The following is a 27,114-nucleotide window of genomic DNA, read 5'->3' as shown; positions in this document are numbered from 1 at the left end:
TTTATGGGAGTACGTTTTCACCTAGAAATACGAAATAAAAATATTTCCCCTGAATCACATACGAAGAATCCATTTAAAATGTCAAGAACATGATCCAAGCACAGACTGATCTATAATGAAGGTCACGCACGGTTTTGAATCTCGAAATTTCCTGCGTCGACCTATATCTCATTGTACATTTTTAGAAAGGACTTACTTAGAGAAACATTTAGGTGAAAACAGAACTAAACATTAACGTTTAATCCTCCTAGATCAAATTCCACCGCGACGCTATCCTGAACGCGTTAGGAAACCTGTAAATATATTAGACTAGTACCTAATTCTTTTACCAACCTGTATTATTGTGTGTGTGTTTGTTGATGTTAAATTTATGTTGTACAAAGGTTGTACCCAATAATTAAATAACACTAATCATTATAAATATAACATAATCGTCAAGAAATATCACTAAACCAACAATGGACTAAGCAGTTTTCTGTGTTTTGTTCAAATTTAAAAGAGAGGAAATTTTAATATATCATAAGAATATCAGTTGTATTTTTTAAGTCTGATTTCCTTGTACATCACGCCACCATGTAACGGTACTAACGATTTTCAATAAACGGCATTGGCTACAAAACATCACCTGATCCTCTCTCAACCTAGATCACACCACCGTCCATGTCCGTCCGTCTCTTCAACACAGTCTACCTCCAAAAGTCTAACCCTAACAACCTGTATGTGGCTGTGTCATCAATAATGTAACCGTCGTATTTATTCCGTCCACTTTCCCGAGCCCGATATAAGTTGTAAGTTTTAACCACGAACACAACCGCTATGATGCTGATATTTAAATTTAACATAACAGCTCGGCCAACCAGAATATGGCTCTGTAACGCCTGGGGGTTGAGGAGGGGGTAGGGGGTATCTTGAATGTTGTATTGTTTTCTATAAAGGCCTGCATACATCAATCAACTGTTTGAAACTAAGAGAGCTGCAACTTTTGCTTAAAGCTGTGCTCACTTCTATTAAACAAAATTCAATCAAAGGCAAGTAAGGACATAGTTTGAGTTTAGGCAATTTTTGTTATTATATTTCTTGACAATATTATCTTGTTATTGTAATAATCGTTAAAGCTTAATAAAACTAACTATGTACTTGTTTAATTAAACTCATTTTGTGAATCCCGCCCCAGTGACCCTGGAATTTTCCATGATAACCTTATAAGTATTCATACTTAAAAGGAACTAAACAATTTCGTTGGTTCTATCAAGTTGGTTGGTTCTATGATATCCAATAGTATTAAAAGTAAAAGTTATACCAACAGGGTAAACACTCTTAATTGTTTTGCATTTTTTTATGGCAACAGCTAATAGCCGATACATCTATGAAAGAACCTAACGATATTGGAGAAACTGAAGAGTGGCGGCATTTTCAGTTTTACGATTTTATGTTGTAAGATGGTTTTAGTTGGAGATTAAACATATTGTTTTATGTTGAATGATTTTTATTTAGTTTTCAATTGTAATTTAATCAAAGAATCGTAACATGATTTTTAAACTGTGCGTGACGCTAATAACTTATTTCTGTGATCGTTGGCGAAGCCACTACGGATAGCTATTTGCAAAACCGCAACAGAACTAAAGACATAGGCCTCAACAAAAAGATAAAGTAAACAAAAATAGAAAAGTTGAAGCATCCAGTTGTTTCACCTGTTTTGATTTAGATTGTAATACTCTGTTTATTTCTTATGCTGTATGATGGTTATACTATCGCAGGTGAAGCCGCGGGTACAAGCTATTGTAAAATATATTAAAAGTATTAACAAATTAGAAATTAAACTAAATGAACCCACAACTAAATTAAAAAAATAACATGTACAGTAACCGAAATAGGGAATAAACGAATCTTAAAAGACATTAACATGAGCGAACGGAAGTAGCTAAACTAACCGCTAAAACTGAAGCAAAAGCACAACTGGAGTTTCCTGTTTTATTGTGGTTACAACAAAAGAGCGACTCTCTTCTCATGTCTGGAGGAAACGGAAATCCTCCTCTCTCTTTCTCTCTAATGAAACATCCACTTTTATTATACCTCATCTCACGTTATTGTGGTGTAATTTTAATTTTTACTCAAAACTGTTTGAGGTGTTACAGGGTTGAAGGCCCTGTTTAATTTAGTTAATTTAGGATTTTAATTTCGTGTTAATATTCACTGAATAAGTTCACCCTCTTTAATCTAAACCAAACACCATTACTATGTTTGTTTAATCTTGGCAGGCATTTTATTTGACAAAAGTTTCTAACTTACACTTTTTCTAGGGGGAGGGCGACTGGAGGGCTTCCACAAGGAACTGAACTTAAACCTAAGACAATTAAAATGCTTAATATATTTTCATTTTGCCTCACATATTTTACTTAGTAACTATGGTGTTTTATTTGAGCTGAAGCAATACTGTACTATTTTAACTAATTATTTATCATTCTTCGTAATTCAAACTTACATTTATCTGTTTGAATTTACTTACTAAAATGTAATTTGAGTGATTTTGGGTTTTTGTGAAAGTGTTTTGTTTGGAGTTCATTTTGTAAACTGAGACAGATTGGTAGTAAGCCTGAAGGTCATCTGCCATTTAAAGAATAATAATAATTTTGAATGATCGAACTAGTGTTTTATATTGAGGGGAGCATTCTCAACGAAAAATAATCAGAGATTAGATTCCTGGAAGAGATTTAATAAGTCCGCATTTATTTTAATCCAACAAAACAATGTTCACACAGATTTAGTTTTCAGCATAACCTTTGTCTAGGATTACAATTGTGTAAGAATTAAGATGCAGCTCAAATAACTCCAAATCACTAAATGTTACCTAGAAGTTTTTTAAAAGGAATCAAAGTATTTTTTTTACATACGTCTACGTTAATAGACGGGGCTAAACCAGTGAACTAGATATTTTATTCAACTATTACTTATAGTATTGACTATACTGATTTACTGTTCATGGTTGTAGTCCACGTATAGAACAGATTCTATAAATCTTCAAACAAATCACATTATTTAATTTTGTGAAGTATGGAGCAAAATTTAAATGACCTAGAAGAGTGAAACTAAGCCAAAGAGGTACCTAATGCCCATAAAGCACTTTTCTAATGGGATTGATGTCACTAAGTCAAAATATTGATGAAATGTGTCACTAGGTCAAAAATATATAAATAGATTAATATTTGTCAAGAACTAAGGTAAAAGAAGCTCAGCCAAAATACAAAATCAGTGCTAAAAACATTGTCATTATATAAGGGTATGTAATAATCATTTTGTTGGCATCGCCGGGCTTACAAAATATTTTCTTTTATATAGTACTGGTTCCGAACTGTAATCAGGAAAAAGTATAGACAGTTTAAAATAAAGTAGTCTTAAACGCACGCATTCAATTACATAGTGGTTAATCATTTATAAATGGAACAGTATCAAAACTTGGACATTTTAAAATTGTACATTAAAAAGCATTTTTAATTGCAAAGATACATTTTTATACTTCTTTAAATGCAAAGACATATGAAAAACTCACTTTGTATGGTAATTCAACTTAGATTTCCGTAGACTAAATTGAAACTGTCTCTCTCTTCTTTTATCAACCCGATCTCGGCATTGTTCCGCCGTTTGTTTAAGTTGACGATTCAATACATGCTATCTACTTCGGTTATCTTGTAGCTAGAACATATAGTTAAAACCCTCACGAAAACGTGATAACAAAACTAATAGTTAAAAGTTTGCTTATTCCCCGACCCGTAGTATATGTGGAAATATAATTTCGATAATTAACAAGATTTAGTTCGTATCGCAAACACGTTTTTGGTACACCTAGAAAAATTGATTTCTGGTCTAAAATGTGGATTCACCCGTATAGTTGTACATATAATATATATGCATAGCTATAATATAGACCACCAGTCCGATTTCTATTACATTAGGCAAAAAGATACTACCATAATATTTACAAATATATACTACCAGCCATCATTTTCCATTATTCGTTTTGAAGCCACCATGTAAAAGAAGGGTCAAACGCGTATGTCAAAAAAAAAATACAAATTTGAAAATGTATGCTGCAAAGATTACAGTCAATATTTCTTGTTTGTAGGGATTTTTACTTAAAAATATAACGGTTCATAAGTAATCTCACGTTTGAAAGTAGAACAAAATATTCCAAAATCAACTGTATGAAATAATTATTAGTTGATCCAATCATTATTTTAAATTTCAATTTTACTGTAGATACGAAAAATTATTTTTATTTATTAAATACATGACAAAAAAGGTACCAAGTTTGATTATTTTTTTACTTATATTAACCAGTAATCTGAGCCATTCATAGAATGCGCTGCTGTCTTACAAACAAACTGTCCAACCGTATCGTACCGCTCTGATAGGTTACTGTATAATAACGTAATGCCGCGTACCGTGATATAACGTCGTGTATAGCATTTTACCATTGTGATGGAAAATGTCCGCACCTTTAAACAACTAGGTTAGCCGGTTAAATGTTCTTAAAATACCATTAAATGACCGGTTTAAAAGCCGCTTTAAATTACTGCAATGTTATATAAGCTATCATAAGAGAAGTGTTTAGAATAAACATGAAATAGAATTTCAGAGCCCTGTGGAAGGTTCGATCAACTATTGAAACACTGATCTGAAAAGATATATTAAAGATATATCTTTAATATATCTCCACAACTTCTTTTTTAATATCTCGTCCACTTATGAGTACTAGCATAGAGAACGGTCTGGAACCTAGTATGTGGCATATTATAACTATAACTTTTATAAATTGTCTACGTAAATGAAATTTCTACTAACCTATCCTTAACTAATAGATTATTCTCTATTTTTATATTTAAAATTCGGTATGTTTTGAGTTTTAATCAAATTTTTTGGAAGGGAATTCGTCAAATTCATTAGCAACTGGTTATAGTCAAAGTTCTAATTGAACTTAAATCGTTTATGAACATAATATTTTTCAGTAACAAACAACGAATCCAAAGTTGTTCTCAGACTGGCGCGTCTACCACTTTGTATGTTAATGTATGTTTCTGAAGTTCACTCCACAACCATTAGTTTATCCTACGTTAGTCTCTTTTATTTCTAGATCTAGATTGATTGCTAACTGTGTTTGTAGTTTAAAATGAAAAAGCACATTCGGACTTGAGCTGAGTTTTAATTGAATTTAAAGATTCCATCTAAATGAACTGACTTTTTTACGCACAAATTATTTCTAAGAGTATGCCTTTAAATGTATAAAGTTATATTCTTTGTTATGAGCGTACAAAAGCCTGTAAACTTAATATTATAAAGCTACATATCAGTATAATGTGTTTAACTCGGTATAAAAAATTTGGATTTTACTGTTGGCAAATTTTCCCGTTTGTTTTTCAATGGTAAAAATCATTACTTTCCCTTTAAACAGATCTTAGTTCTCCCTGTTTAATTTATTTTTTCGTCCTTTGTAGCTTTCTTTCTTGATCTTGATATTATTAAGCTTCTTTGGAACAAGTTTTCCCCGAAATAATATTAAAACATGTAATTTGCGTCAGCACATTCAGACATAGCCGCTGGCATCAAAATAAGATTCAGTTACAAAGTCTGAATGAGAATAGCCTACTAGTTATAGTAACCGAAGTCAATGGTCTTGCAGAAATTTCCTAGCATCTTAATCAATGTAAACTAAATTAAGGCAAAGTAGTAAAAAAATAGATGTCTTATACATTTTGTATGTGTGCGTTTTAAAACTTCTATTTTGTGGTTGACGGTAGAAGAGTTATATATAGTTGATGTTGAATCAAAATTAGCTGCTGCGTTAGAAAATTAAATATTTTCAACATACCATAGCTTCAAATTTGTAACACTAACTGTTTATTTTGGACCATAAATTATATCTTTTAAATACGAATTTTCTTTGCGCAACGTCAAGTATTAATGGTAATTTTAAACTTTCGTCATTACGAAATAACTCTAATATTTCATTGATCTGTCCTTATAATTATAAAATAAACGGTATCAGCATTCTGACACATACTTTCTCCCATAAGTTTGTCGACAACCTTTATCATGTGTAAGCGGTGAGAGTAAATATACTGAAATGGAATTTGTACAATTTTGTTCATAATTTAAAGGACTATAACATACTAAATTTTTAACAAAGTCATTCGGGCCATTTTTGGGAAAATTCTATTTTCCCGTTATTTTACGGGGTTTTTATGGGAAAATAACATAATTTACAATAACTTTTTAAACGTAATTTTTACAGAAATAGGATTTGTACCATTTTGATCAGAATATAGAGGACTATATCATACTAATTAATTTTTTTTCTAAATCGTTCGGGCCATTTTTGAGAAAATTCGATTTTTTCAGTTTTTTATGGGTTTTTATGAGAAAATCCTCATTAAAAATCAAAATTTCTAAAAAATGAAAAAACGCTTGGAGATACCATGGATTAGAACCTACATACCGAATTTCATCGAAATCGGACCACAGGTGTAGTCCCTAGCTCTGTACACATCCAGACACACACACACACACAGACATCACTTCGAAAACCACTTTTTTGGGTCCAGGGGTACCCAAAACGAATCCACTCAAAACTCAAACTCGAAATTTTTACGAAAACATACTTTCTCCATAAACTATGGTATAAGGGGAGAAAGTAAAATATGGTAACATTCGAATATGTGAACTAGTTTCAAGCTTGAGTGTGAATAGTCGATAAGGTCCATGATATTTATTGTATCCACGTATACATCAACTTATATAAGCGTCCCTATGGCTTTTGACATTATGTTTCACCACACGTTCTTCACTTGTACAAATTCGATTTGACTTCTTGAATAACATATTGGTTACATTATGAGTTACATTTTATTGATTTGGCTATATTACTCAGACACGGCTAGGTCAATTTGTTTGGAATTCTAGAACTAGTTTATTTATAAGTTTTCATTTCATTATTTTTTAATTTTAACTTATTTAAGTTAATATATTTAAAACATTTTCAAGTCTGAACTAAAGCTTTCAAGAGGTCCCACTGATTCTAAGATTACTCAAACCTGTTATTTTTCATTATTATTTGTACTTTATAACCAGCTTAAAGTGTAGATATTATTTAATAGATGGTTTATTGATTGTTTTTTATACATTTTAGCTTGGGTAGCTACATGGCTAAACTATCCAGTTTTAGATGGTTCAATCGAGAATTATGGTTTATCTAAAACAATATAAAAACGCCCGATTGTCAAAAATAACTAATGGAAAATGTTAACTCTTATTTTAACTGCTTAGAAAAAACATCTTCCAATACATTACAAGATACAGATATATTGTAATTATAAAGTTAAAATGGACCAACCCACTTTGTTATAAATCAGAAGAACTAGCGTCCTAGGATTTATAGGTGGGACATAAAAAACTATACTATATTTATGTTTTGTACAATTTAAACCAAATTTTATTTAAAATTAAACAAACATTCGTTTGTATAACTTAATCTATGATTCCAATATCTTTCAGTATTTTTGGTTTTTTTTATTTAACTTGCAAGGATTCCAATCTCTTTCAGTATTTACGATTAATTTTTTTTAATTTAACTTGCAAAAAGTAGTTAACTAAATATAAGAGGACTAGACATTATTTTAAAATATTTTATAAAAATGTTATCCCTAACATTTATTTTAATAGATTACTAGCCTACCGAGGAGAAAATAAATGTCGGCCATCAAAAACTTAATTATGAACTTTTATGCCCAACAAAACTTATGGACAGCAATATCTCAAGGTATTTCTTGAGTGTTTCAAAGAACACCCAGATTTCCAGCTGTCATCAAAGTTGGTTGTTTGACTTTTCTTCTTTAGACTTTGATGGATTTTCTTCTCTGTCAATATTTATCCAGCTAACTTCAGAGCTAAGCCTTACCCACTGTATACTTTGCTATGCGCAATCTTGGCAAAGTGCCATTATACTCCGTCTTCAAATTTCTAATACTTGTAGTGTATTCAATGAAGTAACTTTCTCTAATGAACAACTAAGTAGGTTTGTACTGTACCACAATTTTTAACGTAGCTCTAAAAAGTTTCATTAAATAATTTATCAAAATTAAATCAATACAAGGTCATTTTTCAATAGAGTGAGATGATATGTGACACTTTCTGAATAATATAAGATGTTTCTTTAGCCATGATATTAAAAGCACGAAGATCAATATCAGTAGGGTCTAGCGTTAAAACATCAAAATACATTTAGTATTTCACAAAATTGAAACTTACTTAGGCATTAACCTAAACTGCATATAATAAAAATACATACACAAACATTATGAAACACTTAAGTAATATTTTGCTATTGTCTTTGAATAGTGTTATAGACTTAATTTTATTGCTAAATATCAAGCATGGTGTGATAAGTGTTTCTTGTTGGTGATGTTTCTGTGCGCTGATGTCAACTAAATGTTTTCTTCTACTTTAGGGTAGATTTTGCAATTTGGACTTTACTCTTAGGTTATAATACCAGAGGGTAAAAAGATTTTACCAACGCTTTTTTACATTAAGATGAAAAAGTCTCAACGCTGTATGAACAACCGGTAACGAATGGTAAACAAAGAGCTGTCTCTATATCAATCGGACAACTTACTTGAAAATTTCTTTAAATTATCTATAATAATGACAAACGTACAGGAGAATATTTTTTCTATATTATATGTTTGTATTAATTGCTTATACAGGGTGTCCCGGAACTCTCTAACAATATTTTAGGGCATTGCTCCCGGGTAAGAAACATACCTAAATATCATATTTAAATTGTCCGGAAGTCCTTAGTTACTCACACAGCCACCATTTTGTTTTTTCAGTTATTAATTTTTTTCGAAAGAAAGGTTAAACATACGAAATTGAAAATTTGCAAAAACATTTATGACAACTAGACAAAGCTACCAAAAATTTTGATGATTTTTCAAATTCATAAAACAAAATGGCGGCCGTTTAAAACTTTGTTTCTTAAATAACTCGAAAACCATTGATTTTACAAAAATTTTAAACAACCGCCATTTTGTTTTATGAATTTGAAAAATCTTCATAATTTTTTGGTAGCTTGGTCTAGTTGTCATATATGTTTGTGCAAAGTTTCCATTTCGTATGTTTAACCATTCTTTCGAAAAAAATTAATAACTGAAAAAAACAAAATGGCAGCTGTGTGAGTAACTGAGGACTTCCGGACAATTTAAATATGATATTTAGGTATGTTTCTTACCCAAGAGCAATGCCCTAAAATATTGGTAGAGAGTTCCGGGACACCCTGTATATTTAAGACTTTGCAAGACGGCTCGTGTGCAGATTGCGCAATATAATAGGGTTCAAAGCTCATTTCCGAGGCAAAACTAACGAAGAACTAACCCGTTTACAACTAAAAAAACAATATCAAGAACGTTGGTCGGCAGCGATCCTTTAAAAGGGCATTTAATAAATAAATCAAAAGCTCGGGGGGCGAAGCCCTAAGGAATATTAACTTTTTAACAAACATTAGTTCCTGCGCTAGAGTTTGGATCGTTCCCTTTTAAAACGTAAAAAATTCCATTGGCGTAGAAAACACACAAAAAACGAAATACCCCCGCCACAGCAAACCTGCAGACTAAGCGAATTTCCATTTGCCTGATTTGATTTTCAATTAAGTCTATTCAAATAACATTAGGTTTAACGAGTACCTAGGTTTGCTGCCTACAAGGTAATAAAGTGTGTTTTTTAGTAAAATATTAATAGCTTAGTATAAAATAAATAGATTGGCCAACTTTGATCCAAATATATGCATAAACAAGCAAACTACAAAAGTTTACTTATTCTCCATAAGAATAACATGGGAATTTTTAATTTATAATTTTCTCCGTGACCAATAACCATACAAAAAACCTTCAATATACTGAATTATTTGTTTTTTTAAGCTCTTCAAAATGGTCTAGAAGAAGTTTTGGGAAATTTTATGTTTTGAGGGTCAAAAATGAGAAAAACAAATTTTTACCCCATAAATCCCCCTATAAAACCCCGTTTCCATGGTCCGATCATGCTGGTTCGCGAACTCATTCGAATGAACGTAGGTTTACACGTTTGTACCAAATTTGATCGAAATCGGATCATTTTTGCTCGAGTTATCGTGCTGACGGATATATATATATATATATATATATATATATATATATATATATATATATATGAATTTGAACGGATGGTGTTTTTGGCTTCTAGGAACATAAAAATGAAAAAGTAAATCGGTCCCGGGACTAAGTCTTACCATGAGACCTACGGCAATAGCTTATTCCCTATAGGGAAATTCGCTAAAAGAGCCCACCATTTAAAATGACGCCTCTACAGTAAAATTTGGTTAATTAGGACGGGTGAAAAACTAATGTTACAAAGAACCCATTTTGTATTAGGTATTTAGATTTAATTTGTCTAACTCAACTAATAATAATGATTTGTAAAACCCATACCTCCAATCCTCTATGACAAAAATTGCGCGTAGCAAATGTTTTTTAGACACTCGTTATAAAATCTGAACAATTAAACCTAATCTAATAAATTAACTAAATTGATATCGCTTATGAAGATTGAAAATATTAATACCTACAATATGTGTAAGTAGGAGTTTACAAAATATATTCAAAGCCTTCATTTTACTCCAAGACGTTCACAGACAGGAACAATCTAAATGTAAATACAACAGTTGCAGCCAGATTTAGCCTTAGCCTGTGTCGTCAATCCGTTGATCTTCTATTATTAAATAGACTACCTTGTAATTATGTAAATTTGAGATTTATGCCGTAATTACTACATCATAACATGAATGTTGGAGACCTTGGTTAGTATGTTTAGCAGTGTTAATGTGTACGCCAAATTGTTTGGTTGGTAATATTATCTCCAACACTCTATGTTGTCATTTTTATTTTATGTTATCACATGTTTTATTTATATGGTTAATTTTAATAATACAGTTCCCGGTTTTGGAATTTAACAAAATTTTCTGTTTAATTTAATTGGTCTTGTTTTTTTTTTATAAATGGTGGCAACAACAGTTGCAAAACTAATCGTGCAATATATATAAAAAAAAAAAAAAAAAATGTCGGGAGAAAAAGTTTAGACACTCGAGTTTGGAGCTCTACAGAAAAGTAACCAAACTACTTAGAAAAACACGGAGTACATCTAAATTTCCGTGTTTTATTATACGCATTCCAGTGAAAACAAAAATTTATTTGGTTCATTTAGAAATTTTTTATCGTAGCTGAAGCCCCCCTGTTTTAGAGTATCAAAAACCATCTTATGACTTTGAAAATTCGCACAATATAAACTGAACGGCAGAACTTCATCAAACTGTAATACAATATAGGAACATATATAATGAGTTTATTTATATGGTTGCAGATTTTTTACTTTTACCAAACAGTTTTGTTGTTAATTTTGTAAGTTAACTTTTTTCTCAAAAACGGCAAACGCGGTTCGAATCTACGCTCACATCCATCATTGAGCCAGTAGTGGCAACAAATAAGAAGTTAGTAGCAGGGGCCAATTGAAGCCATTATTTTTAATTTAATTCATTATTGACATTGTATACAAGTTCCTAAAGATGGCCTTTAGAGAACGAAGATTGTGGTGTCTAATTTATCTTATTTCTTTTTTTATTAGGACCTCACTGTTTTACTGTTTAGGATAAGTAGATATGTCTCTTCAATTTAATACTATTAGGATCCATGTTAGTCAATTTAAATCAGTTACAAGAAAAAGAAGAAAATAGGGAAAACAAGTCACACCCTGACACCAGTCCAAGTCTGACGCACGGCACACTTTGTATGTTAATGCACTTGTTTTCTGTGATTCGCTTTGTAACCATTAGGCTAGATTATCCGAATACGCTGTTTTATTTTCGTCATCACTTAAAATAACTAATGAAAAAATAGCTACAAATTATTAAAAACCTAGTATATATTTTTGAGATGAGAACAATTTGTCGATTGAGTTTACACGACTTTGTCGTTTTTTTTTATTCCAAGAATAGTTAGATTGGTAGTTTTTAATCATAAATTGAATATTTATATTTTGTGAGTTTAGAGCCGTGAAAAAACTAACAAAACGAATGGTTAAATGCTCCATAAAGTTTGCCTTTGTAAAATTAACTTTAACAATAAGTAAACTTAGATATTGCAAATTTTATTGATTTTGTTTATATCTACACTGGCTTTGGCATAGTTATCGTGTAACGTGTTTGAGAGGGAAATTAAGATTTAAAATTTTCTTTAGAATACTTTTGTCGAGTTTTCACATTTTAATTCCTGTTAGATAACGATGCAACGAGTCGATTGCGAATTTGCTTAGTACGCAGGTATGCTGCAACGTGGTATTACACTTGATAATATAAAATTTGAATCAAGTTCACAACACGTTGGTTATTTCATCACCAATTTGTGGTCGTGAATTGTAAACAGGCAAAATGATTAGTATGCATTTATACAGTCACCAAATCCTCCGGTCTCCATATGGAAATTGCTCGTTTATACTATGATCAAAAATATATCTTGTATATTTTACCAAAGATTCTGCTTAACAATTTTGATATAAAAAAAGACAGATAAAACGTAAAGTTATATTTTATCGATAGTTTGATTATCCTCGATCATTACTTAATGATTTTTACGCACTGTCGTTGTAAAAAAACAATATTTCTTTTAAATTGTTTTAATTAACGCTAAATCTAAATAAAGATTTTAAAACCCGCAATATTATAACGTTATTGAATAAAATTAAAAGTATAATAAAATTAAAAAAATATATATGAAGGGTATGATATGTTACACTTGTTTGAAACTAGTCGAGCATTGTTAAAACTACTCGTACGCTTACTAAAAGACTAAATAATTTTTCTGGAATATTTTAACCTGAACAAAAGGGTACGACTGGTCTAGGAGTGCGGGGGCCTCTGCCCTTGTGCCGCGTGTTCAAATCCCGCTAATAGCCCATAGATTTAAACTGTGTGATGATGCCAAGACTCGAGGTGGTTTGAAGCTTTCACTAAGAAGTCTCGACTCACTTACAACAATGGCGAGGTCTCCCAGGCAAGTAGAACGTGTCGATGTAACTGTAATAAAAGAAACAAAGTTAAGTATTTATGTCACCTCATTAATAAAATAAAACGTATCAGCAATATGACACATACGTTCTCCCATTGTCAACAATCCTAATCATGCGTAACGGTGATAGGGAAAATTACAACAATTGTAATAAATGTTGAACTGTAGTTGTTATTAAAGCAATAGGAGTTTACCGTTTTGCTTAAGTTAAAAAGACTATAACATACAAAATGTTAACCAAAATCGTTCGAGCCTTTTTTAAATCCGATTTCTCCATAATTTAATGGTTTTTTTTAATGGAAAATCCCAATATTGATTATTTATTTAAGTGTTGAAAGAAGTCTAGAGAAACTATAGATTAGTGCTCACATACCAGATTTAATCAAATTCGGACCACAGGTATAGCCTGCAGCCATAGATGAAGTTTCATCTATTCTGCAGCCCTGTACACACACATCACTTCGAAAACCAGTATTTTGGGTTCAGGGGGGTTCACTATAAGTTCAGGGGTTTTTCGGGTTCATTATATCCCCCAAAACTCAAATTTGAAAGTCTTTACAAAGACAGTACTTTTTCCATAATATAGACTACTATGTATAAGGGAGAAAGTAAAATGTGTTATTATAATTTGAAAAAAAAAACTGCAAGAAACAATGTAAAAAATCATATTAGATCCAGTTTTTTTAATGGCCTGGAATTCTACAGCAAAAATACACTTCATATTCAAGTTCACGGATATGTCAATACTCATTTAAAGTTACGTTTAGTTAAATTAACATTACGTATAGTTCTAGGACACAATATAATACTGTGGCTAGAACTCACTTTCTATGCTAATTCAACTTAGTTTTGTCGTGTTCTAAATTGAAACTGTCTGCCTCTTTTTGCATCAATCCAATTTCAGCGTTTACCCGCGTATGTTTGCATTTGATGGTTCGTTGATTGTTGCACTACATTTTCACTCTGTAAATTGCATACTGTCCAATAACAAAAAAAGTTAAAGTGAGATTAGTTTTATGACTTGTTTACAAAGTTGTTCCAATGACTTTTCCTAAATTTTTGTGAACACTCTTTACCTTAAGGAATAATTAAGGCAATTGGCTTATACTAACCTACTAAACATTGGAACTGGAGCTAAAATGTTTTTGAGAACTAAGTCCCCCTTACTTCTTCCCCAAAATCTACGTTGAGTTAAAGTGAGATTAGTTTTATGACTTGTTTACAAAGTTGTTCCAACGACTTTTCCTAAATTTTTGTGGACACTCTTTACTTTAAGGAGTAATTAAGGCAATTGGCTTATACTAACCTACTAAACATTGGAACTGGAGCTAAAATGTTTTTGAGAACTAAGTCTCCCTTACTTCTTCCCCAAAATCTACGTTGGTACAACGGAGCAGTGTCTTGGGTGATTATTCTGTAATAAATTATTTACAGTAGGCATACTATCGTATAATTAATAGTTAAGAATTCCTTGTTTCATGTAACGTTCTGCTCGCCTAATAAACATATCGTGTTTACGGTATACCACTTAAGATGGATTCCAAACCATCAGGTTAATTATGTATCAACCTTATAAACAATCTTGGTGAATTGCGAAATTTGTACTCGGGCTCCAAGAATACAAGTTCGCCCAACTAAACCAACTCCACCTTGTCAGAATATAAGTGTTTGCAAAACCTTATTTCCATTACGAAGGCAGTATTTTGTTCTACAACGATTGTTTTACCTGCGCTTGCTGTTCAGCGCACATTGCCTACACCTACTCGTTGTGAGATAGGAGGTACTTTATCTTGCTTATCTCTCAGGTACACACTTCCACAGACTCTTGTATCATGTTGTTTATTAAACTACTGAATAGTATGCATAACCCTATTGAGCAGATTGAGTTTATTCTGATTTATTACCGTTTTAAAGCAATTGGCATGTTTAACTTTTGTTATGTAAAAAAGGTTTAAAGCTTGATTTTGTTACTGTCTAACATAGACCATTTGTTAGACAGCAAGTAATTGTTATTCCCATTGGGTGCAGAAACCGCACGACTACTAAAGCAATTAATATGTTTTAGTTTTGTCAAATATTTTCATAACCAAACCTCATTATTTAATATTGGCATTACCCAACCCTAAACATAAGCAAAATTGTTAAGCTAACAAAATTTTTTTTCACCAATAAGCGTAAAATATTTGAAGTGAAGATAACTCAATCTAAAAAATGTTACTTCTTGTAAAACTAAGAGGACGTCAATTAAACTGTAAGTGATTCCATATCACTATATGTATGTTGTTCTGAGTGTATATTCCATGATACACAACACAACATTCTTCCTATTTTATTCTTAAATACAAGTATTGTTCTAATCCTTTTTAGAGGTGCTTCAAGATGGTGGCCTGGCTGATGTAATGGTCATATGACCAGATCTCAGGTCTCTGGCCTGGAGGCTTTGTTTGTAATTCTGCAAATCACCAACGGTGTTTTGTCACGTGATAGTTCCAGCTTTGTAGTTCATATTCTACCTTAACTTTAGCCTCACCTATTGAGAAGAAATAATATAAGTCTCCTTTGTGAGCAAAACTGTTTTTAGGGTAGGAGTCTTGTTCTATACAATAAAGTTTTTCAATCAATAAGCTTGATATTTAAAGTTAAGTCCCCTTGAGGCAGGCCAACTTTAAGTCCTCTATGCAGGCCAACTCGTCAATATTTTTGAGCATACACGATCTTGGAAAAACCTCCAAATGTGGAGAAATAGAAAGGCGTTTCAGCACTATATATTTATTTCATTGAATACATACACTATTTCAATCTATACACATTGTATTAATATCATGATCCAAAGTGGAAACACCTGACAGGACAACTCGATAGTATTTATTGTTTGTGAGAATACACGATATTTAAAAAAAAAAATAGTTTATTCTGCATCAACTGAAATAATGTGTTCAGAAGTTTATCGTATTACGTTTATATAGAGTAACAGCATTAATATCAAACATATTGTTTGAAATTTGATTCTCTGGCCACAAAACCATTGTATCAGTGGGATCGCAATATTAAAGTGCAATGTTTAAATTTTTCGTTGATGGTTTATCAAAAAGTGTCTTTCTAAGGGAGAATAGTGAAGTTCATGACAGGTGACAATGGAAATATTAGGTTAAAAGTAGATTAAGCAGTTATAGTTTTATAGAGTTATTCATTGATTAAAAGCAGCAGGTATTATTTATAACTCAATGTTTTATTTTGAGCTAAAGCTGTCTACTAAGCCAATATAAGCTTAGTTACAGCTTTTTATAATTTGTCGAAACGTAAATTCAGCACTTGTGCTGTATTCATCGCGTTTTCAGCCAATCTGAAATGTATTCCAGTTTGTTCATCCGAGACAGCGCAAATCATTAATTACTTCTCGCGGATTAAACGTAAAACGCACAACTGCTAAACTGCATTTGAAATAACGAAGCATGAAGCACCTGAATAGAATAGAAAATGGTTGAAAGAGTTGGAACACAAATTAAATTAACGTGTGAAAACGTATGAATTACTCACCATTGTTTTGCTGTGGTGAACCAATTCTTTAACAGGCATTTGACGTAGCATAAAATATAACTTTAAAAATTTACCTGGATCTGTAGTTGTATTGATGTATTTGCAACTCGTATGTATGAAAAATTGGTTACAACAATTTCTAACAACCAATTATTAAATACTGAAATAAAATGATAGGTAAATTGTTTTACATTAAATGGGTAAATTTGTATTTTATATTTTTAAATGGTAATTCATTTTGTATTGAGATCAGAAGCCGTACCAAAAATTAATGAATATTACAGTTTTCAAACCTTTTTTTTAACTGTTTCCATTATTTTATTGCATTGTTATTCTATTTATTTCAATGTCTTGGGAAACTGTGTATTTGTATAGGAATAATTTCCATTCAAAAGCTGCATTGAAATGGGAAATGACAGACAAAGTGATCACAAAAACTGAATAAATGAAAATGTAGCATTTATTAAAATATTAAAAATGTCACTAGCATGTACTTGGGACTGAACCAGCAAGTTTCAGATTTGAAGGCGAGCTCTATAATCTCTCAGCTATCCAGACTATCATAAAATGGGCCAGGTCTAAGAATTATTTGTTAACATTATACAGTAAAGGTATTTATGAACCAAAGCAAGACAGTAAACATGTTTTTGAAAAAATGGGTTTTTCAATAAAATTTTGAAATAATTTCCTTTAAAATAGTTAACTTAGCAATAATGCAGTACAAAAGACTTTAAGTAGCTTATGATATTTACGTAAGATATAACGAGCACAACTCGAGTTGTAAGTAAATAGGTCAGGAGTAAGTGGTTAGTGGCTTGGTGGTGTTTACATTTAGCAATTTGTAAGTTGTTTCAAATAATAAATTGGTATTCATTCGAAATTATATAATAACTTATCATTTATCCATCCTAAGTGATGTCTACATTTGTATAAAAATACTAGCTGCTGTACCCGTGCTTCGCGACATGAATAAAAAGCAGTTTCATAATCAATGGCATAGATTTAAAATAAATAATAATTAATGATAAATTTTTAGATTAAAATAATAATCCTACCACATTGAAGTGTAAAATATATTTTAATATCTTTGGATCGTTTGTGAAAAAGCATTTGACAGTTCTGATTGTTACCATTGGACTGCCAACGCAAAGGTAAACATTGTGAATTTTCTTATGGAGACGAATTAATATTTACTTTGGAAAACCTCACCTTAAAACTTTGGAAATCCAAGGGGCACAGCCCGAGAGAAAATCAGTGAAGTGCTGGTTCGCGAACTCATTCAAGTTTACACCCGCTTTACACCTTTAAACCAAATTTCATCAAAATCGGACAAAAATTACTCAAGTTAAAAGTATTAACTAAATCTCCAAAAATGCACAACAAACTACAATTAATCTACACACATCTTCTAAATATCATAACTCGGCATGATAGGTTACTTAGATGTAAGTATATTGTACCATCGAAAATATCCCTGGAAATGTAAAATAAACATTTCATAGATAATATGTAGTCAATTATCATGTTTGCTGGGATAGAAGAAGAATATGTTTGTTGGTAAAGTTTAAAAAATGAAATATTTCAAATAATAAAATAAAAAAAACGTAAAATATTATGATAAAACAACAATTAATTTACTCCACATAAGAATCTCATGGCAAAAAATATACAGGGTGTTGAAAATGTCTGGAACCAACATTATATCTCGTGAGTGGTTAAAGAAAAACAACTGATATTTTGTGTACGGATATACTATGGTTTTACCTATCTTTTGGTGCCTTATGACATTTTTTACCACTTATAGGGAACGTCCTGTGGAGGATGCAGTAAAAAGTTTTAATGGAAGCCTATGGTAAATGATACATCATTTTAAAGGCCATTTTTTTCTGAGTAAGGAGCCACAAGTTTCATCTCAAAAGGACCACCCTAGCAAAAATGGCGACTGTTTGAAATTTAAAAAACCACTTATAGGGAACGGAAGTTTTAAATTTCAAACAGTCGCCATTTTCGCTAGGGTGGTCCTTTTGAGATGAAACTTGTGGCTCCTTACTCAGAATAAAATGGCCTTTAAAATGATGTATCATTTACCATAGGCTTCAATGAAAACTTTTTACTGCATCCTCCACAGAACGTTCCCTATAAGTGGTTATTTAAATTTCAGACAGTCGTCATTTTTGATAGGGTGGTCCTTTTGAGATGAAACTTGTGGCTCCTTACTCAGAAAAAAATGGCCTTTAAAATGATGTATCATTTACCATAGGCTTCCATTTAAACTTATTACTGCATCCTCCACAGGACGTTCCCTATAAGTGGTAAAAATTTGCATAAGGCACCAAAAGATAGGTAAAACCATAGTATATCCGTACACAAAATATCATTTGTTTTTCTTTAACCACTCACCAGATATAATGTTGGTTCCAGACATTTTCAACACCCTGTATGTTCCTTTTAATAATCATTTGAGCTACTGGTGGTTTTGGCACCCCAAAAACCTATTTGGATCCAAAAAGAAAATATTCATGGTTAATTTAACAACTAAATAATGTGGACATTGGCCTTATAACTATGGAAATAACTAAGTCCGTATAGGAAATGAGAGCCTAACCAAGTAGCTTTAATTAACCAATATGGCATAAGGGCCAAGTATATATTGGAACTACATATTGATTGTGGACTGTTTGGATCCGACTCACTTTGATACATCCAATAGACAGCCATTGTATGCACAAAGGCATCTTATACCCACATACGAGTCTAGTGTTTATGTATGTCAGTGTGCTGCTTTGCCTAATTATAACCATTGGCGTGTATAGTCAATGTTACAGCACAACTAGTAGGTTCATAAAGTAACTTTTCAGAGTACATTGCTAAAGCCGTTGATTCAAATAAACGGATTTAGAAAGTAATAGAGTAATGGATTAGAATGTCCCCCCAAAAGTATCAGCTGAAGGCGTAGAAATTATGAAAACAGCCCCGATTAGTACAAATACTATTGTTGCGTTATAAAATTGTTGTGTGTTTTTCATTGTGTGACATTGTATGTGTTTTTAAAATAAATACCTTTTATTGACAACTTAACACATAACAATTTAAAAATATGTCAATGTAATTTGAACCAATTATTGCGTTGGCGGAGTGATACCTAATGCGTTTAAAATATAATCTATAAATCATAGTAATTTATAGCAAAACTACGTGGAAACCATTGTGCAAGCTAATCCACAACAATGGTGAACAAAGTTGTTGGCCCAAATCACGTAATATAAAATGTTGATTGTGTAGATATTTCCCTATATACCCTATATACAGTGTAGATGTTAACAGCATAATTTCCCTGAAATATGAATAGTCCTGATGTGTGACAGAATGATGTACAGTAATTGGTTGTGATTCTGCTATTCAAAATATAATTTTTAATCTAGGTAAAATTTGAATATAATATTACTACGAGTATTAAGAATTTTAAGCAGTATTTATCTCGAGTATTTTCAATGTTTTAGCTGTTGAAGACGTTTAATTTAGATTCAGAAACATACAAATATGTGGGTATAATACTACATAGCCCACAATCTCTTTGTTGCAACTTTGTTGAATATTTCTTGGAATTTCAGTTTTCTTTAAGTATGTTTTTTTACTTGTTCTGTACTCTAGCACATTTCTTTACCTGTAAACTCAATGTTGAAGAAAAATCTTCAAACATTGCTCTAGACTGATTGTAAAGACTCGCGTAAATACATTTCCAGGAAATATTGTAAAAGTATTCCCGAAGTTATAGATTTGGCTTGAGTATTCGTTGTGTTTTCTTGGTACAATGTCTTACGTTTCACACATACTGTTGACGTACTTGTTTAAACTGTGTACAAAAGTCACACAAACCAATTGTTCGCTGTTTGAACTTTAAACAAAGAAATTTTTTTTTAAAATTCATCACAATCTATTATGCATAGCCTGCTGAAAGGAAACAATATTTTAACGCTTGATATGTATGTTCAGTTTCTTTAAACTGTATCTGTAAAATTAAAAACCCCTTTTGGATAAGCTGTTTGACAATTAATTACAACAACATTTAATCCCATAGCCCCAACCCACGCGCACGGTTAGTTTAGTTTTTTTAGAGTGTGACTACTACATTCCCGGAAGAGCTCCAGTCATTGAATCCCACACCAATGGCTTTGCTAGGCAATTCCCTGGCCGGGTACTTCGAAGCCTATCTTGAGCTTTTAGGTCCACTAAGCTTGAAAACAGGAAAGACAAAGTATTTTGGTGATAAGAACTCTGCATCGAAGAACCCCATCCAGTAAAAGCCAGCATAGGTTTGCAATATGTTATGTCACAATCCCTATGGTTATTTTACGGGATCATCCTTTTCATGTAAGAAAACTGATTTGAATCTAACTTTTACTATGAGAGTGATTAGTTTCACTTTGTGTTTTTATGTTTGAAAACATTGTTTATCAAAATGCCGGTATGTTATCATTGATTCCCCGTACAGATTTAATTATACTAGTTGAATAAAACTAGTCCATTTAGAATTATGTAAAATGTATAGTATTGTTTCAAGCAGTGGTATGCCGCAGTCATTTGAATTTACCTTGTACCTTATGTCATCTTTGGTTTCACTCAGGAAATTGACTTGTAATTGTTAAATAAATACCTGGATTGCTTATGTATATAACAGTGTGTTGTTTCAGGTCGGGGCATGCCACAGAGGGTGCTGCACCAACACTAACGACGTCTAGTGGAGGTAATATGATTAGTGTCAAGTCAAGGTGTTAGTCTTATCACGGGCTGCCACATGGCATTATGACGTCAATGGTTTAGAGACAATGTATGCAGCTTAGTTATGATGTTAGATATACTAATTTCATTGTATTACCATTGACATTTTAGATACTGAAGTAGGCACCCGTATAAACACCCACTGTTGCTATTAAAATAGCCCAATGAGTGATTCACATTGTGTGCTATTAAATAAACGCTTCATACATGAAATATGCTCTTGCACTGACGTCACTGGATAAGGAGATGTCATTGTTTAAAACTTTGGCATTATATATTACTTTTGTGCTAATACTAATCTTAAATTAATCTGTGTTAAGCATTAAATAGTCCTTACTTGACTTAATTTATTTACTTATGAAACATAATTGAGCAATTGAAACATAATTGACACTTGAGCCATGGATTATCAATGCATACCTTTTAGTTTTTCCTACTTATTGATCAAACTTGATAACCTATTAAAGTTAGTTATATTGATGTTTTGACTGAGATATAGATCGTTGCACCACAACATTGACGTATTCCATTTATTCGCGTTTATAACTATTAATGGGTCAAAGCTAAGTTTAGATTCCATTTCAGGTCAAGACAATTCTTAGGTTGAAGTGGTTCATTGTTATTCGTAAGGTTGTGCCTTTGAAAAACTTTAGCATTTGTTCTATATCTCTTTGACTAAGCATTTTAATTGGCAGTAAACCATCATTAATTTGTTCACATCATATTTCCTAATAATATGGCTATTTTTCATTTTGATTATGGTTGGACTACTAAAATATCCTACAATTGTGGCATTCTGTTTTACACCATTGTTGGTTCCCGGTCGCGCAAACACAAGATTCTTATTTTTATGTGTTATTATTAAAACTTAAAAAATCTGGAACTAAAAGACTTGAAAGTGTTGGGTAGACCAACTTCACATATCTATGTGGGTGTTGGCTTTTTTACTTCTCGTACAAACATTTACACTTATAAAAAATCGCTAAGAAGCTGGAAAACAAAATGGATCACAATATTCACACGCATCCACAAGGTTCAATATCTGTTCATTAAAATGAACAAAGATATTGTTCTGATCTGTTCAGATGCGGTCGGAACCCGGAGTGATTCTAGATGAGGAGGCGAGCACCGGATGTTGCTGGGACTCAACCGCTGCGAGTCAACCGGACACAGATACCTCTTCAGTGAGTATCTGTATTTGAATATGTACTTCAAACTGTATGGATAACAAATGTCTGTAATATAGTATGTATTGTAGTGGTCCGAACCTCTGATACATTTGTGGATATCGAAACCGACCCTCTTGAACAGAGTTAGATACCAAGCACAAGGATAGCAGCATACCGCTGTTTTGTGCATAGTTTCTATAACAGTTTCACAAATACATATCTTTTTGTTGGTCTAGATCTCAAAGAAAAAACCCCCTGTGTTATTGAAAAAAACTTAATCGCATGTAATTGTATTTTAAGTACTTAAACTAAAGTTTGTTTTAATGAACCTAACACAGCCTAACTAGGCTACAGTATTTTCCTAAATACCATTGAAGGTTGAGGAAATTCGTTATTTTTAGATTAGTGACGAGGCGAGTTTGACGGAACCATTGACAACCAGAAGTCGCATATCCGGATCCGGCAGTAGCGCTGGCCGGAAAAGGAAACCAATTTTGAACGCGAGGGAGAAGAACATGAGAAGACTGGAGAGCAACGAACGAGAAAGAATGAGAATGCACAGCTTGAATGACGCCTTCCAGGTAACTTATGGAGAATAGCGAACAGAACTAGTTTATTTGTTATGTTTATCTAAATAAATAGATTTTTTGTTTGTCCCAACCTAATTGCTTGTTTGTTCCATTCAACATATTTCATTCCGCTTTGAATCGAGTTCAATATCAACCTTAGTATCAGAATCGTTTATTAGGAATGTTGGGTATGTACATGCCCTATGTGATGAAACTTTCTACATTAAAGAAATGTTTAAGTAGATAGTTTTCCTAGTTAATTCGTGGCTTAATAATCTACTATAGCATTCTTTCGGTTGATCAAATAGAGATGCTCTCGAATAGAAAAGATGATTTGCCAGTTACTAACTATATAGTACATCAAGAACGTAGGGAGGTGACTCTGGTCTCTCTCTCAAAGACTTTTTCACGTGGACATTGTGAACGAACCTCATAACTCAAACCTACTGGTCTATTTTAGTCCACCAAAGAAGACGATTAAGCTTTCGATCAAGAACATTCACATCCCTCTCGTGTAAATATTACTTGTCTACAAAAATGTGATCTTCGTTAAGTTTTCAGGATCAGGGAAAGTGAAAGATAATTATTCTTAGTATGTATTTTTTAGACAACAATCATAATGATTATTAATTACAGTTTCGTTCGTTTTCAGTCATTGCGAGAGGTAATTCCTCACGTGAAGAAGGAGCGGCGCCTTTCTAAGATAGAAACCCTCACACTGGCCAAGAACTACATCATGGCTCTGACAAACGTCATCTGTGACATGAGGTAAATATACTATCTAATTCATTCATTTAATTAAATATCAAAAAAGTTTCTAACAAAATCTGTGAATTAAAAAGGAAAGCGAAGAATCCACAATGACTCCTTCAGAACATGTTACGATATGTAGGTTTGATTTAGTTATGACCGACTTACGATATGTAGGTTTGATTTAGTTATGACCGACTGTAAATTGTGTATAATACGGAAAATTCCATTTAAAGCCAAATTTTAGGTTAAGGCATATGATTCACAAAAGTTAAAACAATTAAAAAATCCACTTGTTGTAAAACATTTTTAATAAACACTAATTATTTATGTTCATTCGCTTTATAATTATTTATTGCAATGGTTTTTATCTTATTCATCTGCATTGTACTTTTTTAGGCCTATCTGCAATTGCTTTTGCAAGGCATTATTCTTGGAAACCTATCCAAGATACAATCATTTTAATCGTTAAAACCCTAGTACTTTACCCTTATTAAAACCTACCCCCTTATTACTTTAGTACTTTAGGATATGGTTGAAATCATCAGTGATCTGTCGTCAAGCTACCGATCAGTGCCGTAGTTGGACGATTCAGCTGGTATTAGCTTTTTCTATATATTCTGCACTGTGTAGTAGACTCCACGTTTTCGTAGTCTACTAAGGCCGTAACAATTTTTGGAATAAATATAACTTGAGCCAATGACACAATGCCTGCAGTACTACTATTTCTTTACAGTTCACAGAATGGTGTAACAGTTTTAATATAATAGGGTAAAATCTCATTGCATATATAATTTACCTCAACTATCATTTATGAAAACTAAAAAAAATAGAATTTCTAAACAGCGGACACTGACAGGTAATTAACCATGTTTTCTATGAGTATAAAACTGACTACAAGTCTAATAGATGGTATTCTTTCTCAGTATCTAACTTGAACGGAATTAAATATACAGGTTGTCCCGGAACTCTCTACCAAACTTTTAGAGCATTGTTCCTGAGTTAGAAACGTATGTAAATACCATATATAAATTGGCCACAAGTGCTTATTTACTTACACAGCCGCCATTTTGTTTTTTCCCTTATTAATTTTTTCCCAAAGAACGGTTTAACATACGAAATTTAAACTTAGAACAAACATTTATGACAACTAAGCAAAGCTAGAAAAAATTATAAAAATTTTCAAAATTCATCAAACAAAATGGCGGCCATTTAAAATTTGGTTTCTTAAATAACTCAAAAACCGTTGATTTTACAAAAATTTTAAATGGTCGCCATTTTGTTTGATGAATTTGGAAAATGTTCATAATTTTTTTCTAGCTTTTCTTAGTTGTCATAAATGTTTGTGCCAAGTTTCAATGTTGTATGTCTACCCGTTCTTTAGAAAAACATTAATAAGCGGAGAAAACAAAATGGCGGCTATGTAAGTAAATAAGGACTTTTTAAATATGGTATTTACATATATTTCTAACTTAGAAACAATGCTCTAAAATTTTGGTAGAGAGTTCGGGGACACCCTGTATGTTTGAGCTTATATGGTTGATGCACCTTGGACATTTCCGAGTCATTAGATTTTTAGTAGGTTAAAGGATTAAATCACAGTTTTACTTAAGTTTTCAAGTCTACTTCCCAAGTACATAGCCTCTCTCGTTTCTCCAGCTCTTTTATCTTCGCATTCAATTTTACTGTTTTTTTTTCAAAATAGGGTACTTTTGAATGTTTACTTGAATTGCCTTGTGGTGGTAATTCCTCGTATGTACATTTTCAGGGGGGAGGACAGCCCTTACGAGAAGACCCTCCCATCTGCCACATCGCCATCACCGTCAACCACGCCAGGGGATGAGAAGAGCTTCTACGACTTTGAGTAGTCCACTTCCCCCTGCACATCGCAACTCGAGAACATAGACTTCAACATTTTAACTATCTAGTATAAGTAAATGATTCCACAGACTGTTAAGGACTGATCATTATGGAATCGAATGGGAATCAACTATAGACAATTGACTAGTTTCATTGTAGTGAGTTTGTTGCTTATGCACGAGTAGAGTACAACAGAAGGGGTTATAATTTGTGATAATTATTATAGGTGATATATTTTGTAATCATAAACTTTAGATGAATTATGTAGTGAACCCATAAGAGAATGGTTGGTATAAATTACGTTGTTATGTTATCTTGTACAGGAACTCCTAACTCTAACCATAGTTTTAAGTATTCAAAATGGTTTGGTCCAAGGTAAACCGGTGATTTTAGAAAATAGTTTCTTGTAAAGATACATTATGGTAATATTCTATCTTACAAAATGAATCTAGTCAAATATGCGTTAAGTTCAATTCGTAAATGTAAAGTGACATGTATGTGCCAACAAATGTGATTTAACAATTAATTAACTAATACTGTATATTAATGTATGTTAATTGTCTTTCGCTTTTTGTACACTTCCATTTAACTATATCCCATTGTAACATATAGTTTGAACTATAGTAATCACTGTGCAATGAAGTACACCCAAAATAGAGTGAACCAAAATTAAATGGCCGTGTGGAAAGTTTGACAGCTGTTTTATCTAATATTTAATTTCAATGAAATTTGTCATCATTACATCAGATTTATTTTCACGATGGTTTTACTCTTTTGAAATTGCCATCAGTACACATACTTAAAGAATACTTAATGTTTAAGCACATACCTAAATGACATTTTCACCACACTATGATGTTTTTGGATGTATTACATACGTTAATTGATGCCCGAAAGTTACGTTTTGCTGGCCATGCCAGCTGTCATCGTAATTTGGGGACCGAGCAGGTTTTTACAGGCCGGGGCCGCAAAATCAGCTGTCCGCTTACTTACTTAAAACATGAATGCATTTAAAATACACAATCAAAATCCATAGCATTGCAATAGAATTGTGTTATTGTCACCGTTGCCTGGCAACTATTTATTTTTATTTTTGCTGATTCCTCAAATTATTTCTTCACATAACCTTAAAGTTGTAGTTGTGTTGACTATCAGTGTGCATTATTATAATAGTGGTAATAGGGTATAGTGTGGTGAAAAATAGCGTTCGTACCACGGACCGAAATGGTTTTGCAGCTCTCGATCGATTTCAGTTCTCGACTTCGTCTCGAACTTAAACACTATCTCGAGCCGGTAAAACCTCATTTTCGGCCC

At 32.2% G+C, this 27,114-nt stretch overlaps 1 protein-coding gene across 1 annotated transcript in view; it reads left to right on the top strand.

The window, feature by feature from the left end:
* Positions 1–26,394, top strand: part of LOC129001941 (protein dimmed-like) — a 196,146-nt gene extending 169,752 nt beyond the window's left edge. The window contains exons 4-8 of the mRNA XM_054429383.1: positions 21,365–21,417; positions 22,538–22,636; positions 23,023–23,202; positions 23,843–23,958; positions 25,709–26,394. Coding sequence (XP_054285358.1) covers positions 22,538–22,636; positions 23,023–23,202; positions 23,843–23,958; positions 25,709–25,808 — 495 coding nt within the window. The 5' untranslated portion in view covers positions 21,365–21,417 and the 3' untranslated portion in view covers positions 25,809–26,394. The remainder of the gene's footprint in view (positions 1–21,364; positions 21,418–22,537; positions 22,637–23,022; positions 23,203–23,842; positions 23,959–25,708) is intronic.
* The last annotated feature ends 720 nt before the right edge of the window (positions 26,395–27,114 follow it).

The sequence above is a fragment of the Macrosteles quadrilineatus genome, unplaced genomic scaffold, assembly GCF_028750875.1.
Source record: "Macrosteles quadrilineatus isolate MER2022 unplaced genomic scaffold, UCM_ALF_1.0 Scaffold_9__3_contigs__length_116548681, whole genome shotgun sequence".
NCBI classification, from domain to species: Eukaryota; Metazoa; Arthropoda; class Insecta; order Hemiptera; family Cicadellidae; genus Macrosteles; species Macrosteles quadrilineatus.
Note: the sequence above shows the minus strand (reverse complement) of the source record. Positions and strands in the feature narration are given on the sequence as shown.